General features: G+C 44.6%; 1 protein-coding gene across 1 annotated transcript in view; it reads right to left on the reverse strand.

The window, feature by feature from the left end:
* The window catches only part of ALG8 (ALG8 alpha-1,3-glucosyltransferase), a 28,634-nt gene extending 23,328 nt beyond the window's left edge, over positions 1–5,306 (reverse strand). Inside the window, exons 1-2 of the mRNA XM_027083502.1 lie at positions 5,153–5,306; positions 314–392 (exon numbers count right to left, since the gene is read on the reverse strand). Coding sequence (XP_026939303.1) covers positions 314–392; positions 5,153–5,247 — 174 coding nt within the window. The 5' untranslated portion in view covers positions 5,248–5,306. The remainder of the gene's footprint in view (positions 1–313; positions 393–5,152) is intronic.
* Positions 5,307–8,703: the final 3,397 nt, after the last annotated feature.

An 8,703-nucleotide genomic window follows, 5' to 3' on the forward strand; every position in this document is an offset into this window, starting at 1 on the left:
CCTCTCACTGTTGTGGCCTCTCCCGTTGCGGAGCACAGGCTCTGGACACGCAGGCTCAGCGGCCATGGCTCGCGGGCCCAGCCGCTCCGCGGCATGTGGGATCTTCCCGGACCAGGGCATGAACCCATGCCCCTGCATCAGCAGGTGGACTCTCAACCACTGCGCCACCAGGGAAGCCCCCAAGACTATAATTTTAATAAAGATTTATTAAACCTATGATCACAGGGAAAACTGTTTGAATATCAATAATACTTACATGATTTCACACATCATCTTAAAAAAAAAACCCAAAAAGGTGAAAATTAAAACTTACCTCATAATACCACTGTGATATTGGCAAACTGTGGGTGATAGCAAGCCAGTTTCGGTGCACTTCAAAATCTGTGGAATGGCTACTCAAAACAATCAGATGAAGAAAATGAGATTTCATAACATTTATCAATCTCACATTTCTAAAATTAGGCTTTTAAATGGACCAACATCCCCTACATAGTCACAGCTCACTATCCTATAAAGACACAAATAGGTATTTTACATATTCCTGAAACACCTCACTTACCAGGAGGCCAGACCTCCTTCTGGAAAAGGTGGGGAACCTATTCAGTAAGATGTTGTGGAAAAACCCAAACGAACTTTTTGGCCAACCCAACACTAAGTGAAAAGAGTCTCTGAGTCATCTAAAGCAGTGGTCCCCAACCTTTTTGGCACCAGGGACCGGTTTGGTGGAAAACAATTTTTCCACAGAGTGGGCAGGGTGGGGGGATGGTGTTGGGATGATTCAAGCACATTACATTTATGTGCACTTTCCTTCTATTATTATTACATTGTAATATATAATGAAATAATTATTCAAATCACCATAATGCAGAATCAGTGGGAGTCCTGAGCTTGTTTTCCTGCAACTAGATGGTCCCATCTGGGGGTGATGAGAGACAGTGACAGCCAAAGTGTGTTGCTTATGTCCGGTCTACTCCATAAGATGCAGCTTAATTGTCACTTGCCACTCACTGACAGGGTTTTTTTTTTTTTTTTTTAATAAATTTATTTTTATTTATTTATTTTTGGATGCACTGGGTCTTCGTTGCTGTGTGCGGGCTTTCTCTAGTTATGGCAAGCGGGGATTGCTCAGCAGTTGTGGCGCAGGGGCTTAGCTGCTCCGCAGCATATGGGATCTTCCTGGGCCAGGGCTCGAACCCGTGTCCCCTGCATTGGCAGGCAAATTCGTAACCACTGCGCCACTAGGGAAGTCCCACTGACAGGGTTTTGATATGACTCTGCAAGCAATTGATTTATTATGGTCTCTGTGCAGTCAAATCTCTCTGCTAATGATAATCTGTATTTGCAGACACTCCCCAGCGCTAGCATCACCGCCTCAGCTCCACGTCACATTATCAGGCATTTGATTCTCATAAGGAGCACACACAACTTGGATCCCTCGCATGCGCAGTTCACAGTAGGGTTTGCGTTCCTATGAGAGTATAACGCTGCCGCTGATCTGACAGGAAGCGGGGCTCAGGCAGTAAGGCGAGCGATGGGGAGCGACCGGTAATTGTCCGTGGCCTGGGGGTTGGGGACCCCTGATCTAAAGGGCTGACCAAAAGCCCATACATTTTCTTAAGGGAGGCCCTCAGGCTACTGCTCAGAGGTGACTTATTCTTGTTCACAAACAATTCTAATAAGATTCATTATCTGGCAAAGGCCTCACACAGAAGCTGGATCTTCAAGAATGAGCAGGAGTTCATCAGACAGAAAAGGTGGGAAAAGGTCCCTGCCCTGCCTTTCTCATGTCTCCAAATTCTGTTTACTGGTCCCCCTCTCACTATATATAAATATATCCAAGTATGTCCCCTATATATAGGGGAGGAAAATTATTTTCCCTTCAATCCTTCCAGGCTCTGTGGCTGGTCTAAGAATTAAATTGACCTAAGACAGAATAACAGGAGGAAAAAAAAAGACAATTTAAATTACATACATATGTACAGGAGCCCCAAAAGATATAAGATGAGACTCAAAAGGTGGCCAGGTGATTGAGGCTTATCTACCATCATGAGAGCTAAGGAGAGGGGTAGGGGTCTGGGGCTTCAAAGAGGGGGGAAGGCAACTCTTGGGAAGGTGAGAAGAGAATGTTTGGCAAGCAAAGGTTGCTCTGCCTTGAAGCTAAGTCTCTCAGATGAAAAAGTGATCTCTGGTAATAGTTACTTTCCAGGTACAGGCCTCCTTTCTAATGTAAATTTCCCTCGAAAGTAACTTTCACTGTTTTCAGAGCTTCTCCTATGTCTGCAGTTCCTCAAGATAATAAGTCCCGAAAAATCCTTACACCAAAGAGGCGTATTTTGGGGTGGCATATTCTGGTGCCCTTCACTCCTCTTTAGCAGGACTTTATTTTTCTGTTTATTACTCTGCTTTACTTCCCCTCCACATCTTACCTGATACGTGGATGGGCTCAATACATTCTTGTTGAATTAACCACTCTCCAAAGTCAACAATGAGTTCCACAGCAAAACCTGATTTACCTTTTCTAGTGTTTTACACATTTCCACTGTGACAACTCTCTCGTGAGTTTCTTAGCCAACCCCTTCCATGTCTCTTTCATGGCTTCCCATTCCAGTACTCATCAAGCAAATGCTGATGTTCTTTCAGGTTCAGTTCTTGGTCTTCTTCTTATGCAGTTTACTCTGCTCTGCACAATCTCATTCACATTTATTGCTTCCACTAAGAACTGTGTGATGATGACTCCCGAATCACAGTATACAACCTTGGTCTCTTTCCTGAGTTCTAGAAGAGAGACATCTCCAACTTCCTGCTGACAACGTCACCTGAATTTCCTACAGATTTCTCAAAATCACAATTCACAGCTGATCTGATGACCTAGCAATCACATTTCTAGGTATACACTTGTAGGGGAGCAAAATATGGCAACGCAAAATGTGTCTTTTTGGCATGAGGATTGATTTAAGCTGATTATTTTTAAGAAACAAGACTCAGGAAGTCTTTCTTTTTACCTCCCTCTTAGCTGCCTAAAGAATTTATATAAAGGGCTTGTTCCCAGAAAAGAGCTATCACCCCTGATATCTGCAAAGAATATGGGCTACGTGTGGTGAGGGAAACTCACCAGAACCTAGAGATCACAGTCCACTCTTATCTCTTCATGGCCCAGCAAACATATATGTGAATTGCCTTTCTCCCCTTTGAAGTCCCAAACTACTACCCCCAACATCCTCTTTTGTCTTTAGCTGAAGATGGTATTTAAGGTGAGGGGCTTCAGCCATTTTGGTGAGTTACTCCATTTTCCCGAGTCTCTCCCATGTACATGTTGTTAAACTTTTGTTTGATGATTTTCTCCTGTTCATCTGTCTCATGTCAATTGAATTCTTAGACCAGCCAGAACCTGGCTAGAAAGGTAGAGAAAATTGTCTTCCTCCCCAATAGAGGGAGGAAGTTTCTTCCTCAACAGAAACACATACATATGTTCAAGAAAAGACATGTACTGGGTCTATCTTCAGTCCTACAATTATGTCAGAGACCTTTCCCGACACTCAATCTAAAGTAAGTCCCCCTTGTTAGCTGCCTTATAGGATCCCATTCTTTCCTTTCATAACACTTAAGACAGCATTGTTATGTAATTACATATTTGTGTTGATTTATTTCTGGGGCTGTTATCTTCACTAAACTACACCCTTTATAGGGTTAGGGATCATATCCATTTTGTCTTCCCCTCTAGTAGCTTGCCACAGTACCTGGTTCATAATAAAGCAGTTAGTAAACATTTTGGTGAATACTTTTGCATTTATCCTGTAGCTTCCCTCTCACATCCCAGGGGTTTCCTGTTTGAGAAGCAGAGCATTAACTACAACTACATACATTCTTAATCCTGGATCAACAGCAGTATTCAAAGTAACAACCCTGAAGACACATTTCTAGGCTGAAGTAACTAAAGCAAGGAACATCACCTTATATCCACGGATTAAAAAAAGATCCCTTTCATTCTGATTTGAAAGGAATTTCCTACATTTTAGAAGGATTTTTCCAATTTGCTTTTAAAAGAGAAAGATGTTTCTTATTTGTTTTCAGTGCTGCAGAAAGTTCAACTGACCAATGCCTTCTTTTCCCAAGTCCCTGTAAGTCATTTTGCTGAACCTACATATACACTTCATTGCTTATATACACATCAGTATGGATTTACCTATACATACAGCTCTTCCATACCCAACGAGAGGTCACCAAGAACTTGAACCAAAGGATACCAATAAACCAAACACTAAACTGGGAAGGGAGCAAAGGAATGAGGGGAAAAGTCAAGGGAGAGGAAATAGGAAGGATGAACAGATGTGGAAGCCAATATTAATAATATAATACAGAGTACCCATTGTATACACATTACCACTGAGTGGTAGTTTCCTAATGGGATCCCATGCTTTCAGTCTTGGGTCTGCATCCATTTGTCGCACAGCAGTCTAACCCTGTGTGACCTGACTACTGCCTACCTCATCCTGTGTCACTCTCCTCCTCCCTTACTGCTCTTCAGCCACAATGCTCACTTTCTGTTCTTGGAATGCTCTGAGTTCTTTGCTACCACAGGGCCTTTACACTTACTCTTTCCTATGCCTGAACTACTTTTCACATTGCTTATTCTTTTTCATCCTTCAGCTTTCAACTCAAACCTCCTAAAAGAGGACAGTAAAGCCTTGCCCGGTAGCCACTCTCTACCTCTTTTACAGACCTCATCGCAATCTGAAACTTTACTGTTTGTCTATCTGACCCCACCAACTTCCCCAGAAATGTCTTTCTCAAATGCCTCTCCAGGACTTAGAACAGTGCCTAGCACAGGAGGCAGCTGATAAATACTGTACTGGCTGAATGAATGTTGGAGGTGGGTGTTGTTTATCTGCATGTTAAGGAAGAGGACCTTAAGGTCAGAAACATTAAAGTCAGACAGTGCCAGCCCTGACCCCAGCCATCAGGGCTATGATCCAGTGAACAGGTGAAATAACACTCAAAAGGCGGAGTGGGAAGCATAGCAAAGGGGTAGCGGCGATCGCATGACTTCAAGTTCCCTTTCCTCCTCTCACCCAGGAGCATCCACGCTTCTCTCTCCCGCCCTGACCGACCGCGGGGCCTCCCCGCCCAGCCCCGGGCAGTGCGGGTCCCTTACTAGGTGGGGATGAGAAGGCATTTGAGAAGAGTCACCCCGAGCGCCAAAGCCGAAAACCAATTGCCACCACCTGTCGCAACTCCGAACGCCGCCATTGCTACGGCGCCACCCGCTGTCAATCAACTTGACCCGCCTCCGCGCTCCCGCGCATGCGGAGAAGACCCTCTGAGGCGGCACCCGTGAGCTGCGCGCATGCGCTCAGCCGCTCAGCTGCTCGGCCAGCGGAAAGCCGGGGATGGACCGTTTAAACTTCCCGCTCCGGGTTCTTTCTCCGCTCCGCCTCAGTCTCCGCCAGGGAGGGCTACCCCGAGTCTGCGCGGTTTGTACGGCGACAAGTTTCACGTGCTACTTTATGCTTTGGTTCAAATAGTTGCTGGGCGTCTGCTCTGGGTGTTGATTTTGCCTATTGTTGGGGTACCTGGTGAGAGAAAACTTTTTTTTCCTGGAGACGTTCACATATTAATGGAGGAGACAGAATTATAATCCCAGAGTAACAGTAGATAAAAGTACCTGAGGATACTGGAGGCGCCTAATCCAGACACCTGGAGTATTAGCTCCAGGCAGAGAATGGGCTGGGCAAAGGTACAGATGGGAAAACATTCTGCGCTTCTAGAACTCTGAGCTGGGCTCTGGGAAAGTACCTGCCTGAGGGGAGCCCACTGTGGAGGCAGGCTAGAGCCTAGTGCTTCTTCTGTCTGTACACTTGGGGGATCTTGTTAAAGTTCAGATTCTCATGCGGTAGGTCTAACAAAGTCCTACATGGTGTGGATACTGCTGATACCTGGGCCGTAAGAGCCGAGGCACAAGGAATGGAGCTAGTCTTGTCACCCTCTTGTACTGTCTGATTTTGCACAAATGAGTAATCTTTCTTTTCTTTTTAAAAAAATATTCATCGGGGTACTGTTTATTTACAATGTTGTGTTACTTTCTGCTGTACAGCAAAGTGAATCAGTTATACATATATCCACTCTTTTTTAGATTCTTTTCCCACATAGATCATTACAGAGTATTGAGTAGAGTTCCCTGTGCTATACAGTAGATCCTTATTAGTTATCTATTTTATACGTAGTAGTGTGTATATATCAGTCCCAACCTCCCAATATATCCCTCCCCCCAATGACTAATCTTTCTAACACTATTTTCCTTTAATGTAAATAGGAGGTTAAACATGGTGTCTGCCTCATAAAGTGGTTGTGAGGATTAAATGAGGACACTTGTAAATTGCTTGATATGATGCCAGGACAGAATAAATATTCAATAAAAAATGTTTCAGAGAAGTTAAGTACCTTGCTGAAAGATAAACAGCAGGTAGGTGACAGTGTCACTCTCCTCAGATGAGTTTATGCCCTCCTGCAATTTCAAATGCCATCCACATGAATATGACATTCAAATTTATATCTCAGGGGCTTCCCTTCTGGTGCAGTGGTTGAGAATCCACCTGCCAATGCAGGGGACACAGGTTCGAGCCCTGGTCCAGGAAGATCTCACATGCCGCAGAGCAACTAAGCCCGTACGCCACAACTACTGAGTCTATACTCTAGAGCCTGAAAGCCACAACTACTGAGCTCAAGTGCCACAACTACTGAAGCCCGTGCACCTAGAGCCCGTGCTCTGCAACAAGAGAAGCCACCGCAATGAGAAGCCCACACACCACAACCAGAGTAGCCCCTGCTCGCCGCAACTAGAGAAAGCCCGCGCGCAGCAACGAAGACCCAACGCAACCAAAAATAAATAAATAAATTTAAAAAAATTTATATCTCAAGCCCAGCCCTTTTATTTCACCTCCAGACCATTATATCTAACTACCTACCTGCCATCTCTTAGATGTTTTTTATTATGCGGTACGCGGGCCTCTCACTGTTGTGGCCTCCCCTGTTGGCGGAGCACAGGCTCCGGACGCGCAGGTTCAGCGTCCATGGCTCACAGGCCCAGCCACTCCGTGGCATGTGGGATCCTCCCGGACTGGGGCACGAACCCATGTCCCCTGCACCGGCAGGCGGACTCTCAACCACTGCGCCACCAGGGAAGCCCTCTTAGATGTTTTAAAGGCACCTTGCATTAGTTTCCTAGGCTGCTGTAACAAATTATCCCAAACTTAAAACAACACAAACTTATTCTCTTACAGTTCTGGGTATCAGAAGTCTAAAATCAGTCTCACTAGGCTAAAGTCAAGATGTCATAAGGGTTGGTGCCTTCTGGAGGTTCTGAGGGGAGAATCTATTTTCTTTTTCAACCTTTAGAAGTTGCCTGCATTCCTTGGCCCCTTCCTTGCATCACTCTAACCTCTTGCTGCTACTGCCACATCTATTTTCTAGAATCAAATCTCCCTTGCTTCCCTCATATAAGGACACCTGTGAATGCATCTAGGACCCTCCCATCTCAAAGTATTTAACTTAATCACATCTGCAATGTCCCTTTTGCCATATAAGGTAATATTCACGGGTTCCAGTGTTTAGGACACAAATATCTTTGGAGGCCATTATCCAGTTTACCACACACCTCAAACTCAATATATCTAAAACTGAACTCGTGATCTTTCAGTATTATCCACTCAGAGAATGACACCAACCAACCATTCAGTTGTTCACCTCCCCTGCCCCGCACCTGCAAAGTCACTGTCAACTTACTAACTCAATACCCATTCCCAATCCCCTTTTTCACTTCTTCTAAAGAGTCTAGAAAAGTTAAAACAGTTGATCTTCCAGCTTCCCTGGCAGCTAGGTGTGGCCTGATGACAGCTCTGTCTAGTAGGACTTAGAAGTCTGCTGGGGGGTTTCCGGGAAAGGGTTTCCTTTCCTGGTAAAAGAGGCAGTTGTTATGGATTTTGCCCCTTTTTTCATTCTTCCTGCCTGGGACTTGGTCATGAGGCGTGGAAGGCACATAATACTGGCCCTGACATCACTGCGCTGCTAAACAAATCCCTCCTACCTCCAGAATTCTTATCTTCTTATTATCTGAGGAAACACATACACACATCAGCATCATCCTTATGTATTTGAGCCACTGTTGGTCATTGTCTGCTCCTTGCAGCTAAAGTATTTCTAACTGCTTTTGCCAGGTCCTGTCTGTCTGACTTCCTTAATCCTCTCACATTCATCCACTCTTCTCCACCCCCTATTCTCTTCTCTAGCCTAACTGATTTGTTTTCAGCTTCTGGTACATGCCACGTTCCCTCCTGTCACTGCACCTTTATACATTCTTTCCCTCTATTTGGAATGTTCTTCCTTCTCCTTGTTAAAAAACAAAATTCAACTGAATAAGTCTTAAAGATCTTCTTGGTTTTATTCAATGATTTATGAATCAAGCAGCATCCAATCTAGCAGACAGAGAGGAACTCTGAAGAGCTGTATGGAAAAGATGACTTTTATAGGCAGAGGGGAGCAAGAACAAAGAAGTTATGCTAGGCAAAAAGCAGATTGGTTATTGCAAGTTTACTTTCCCTATAGGGGATGCCAGGGGTTTATCGGGCACATTACTCAGCTAATGCTGATAAGGTGATTCCTGATTTTCTGGTTTAAGATTCCATTTCTGGGAGGACAAAACTGTAATTG

This window comes from Aethalodelphis obliquidens, unplaced genomic scaffold (genome assembly GCF_003676395.1).
Source record: "Aethalodelphis obliquidens isolate GAN/ISIS:26980383/991018 unplaced genomic scaffold, ASM367639v1 scaffold50, whole genome shotgun sequence".
In the NCBI taxonomy this organism is placed as follows: domain Eukaryota; kingdom Metazoa; phylum Chordata; class Mammalia; order Artiodactyla; family Delphinidae; genus Aethalodelphis; species Aethalodelphis obliquidens.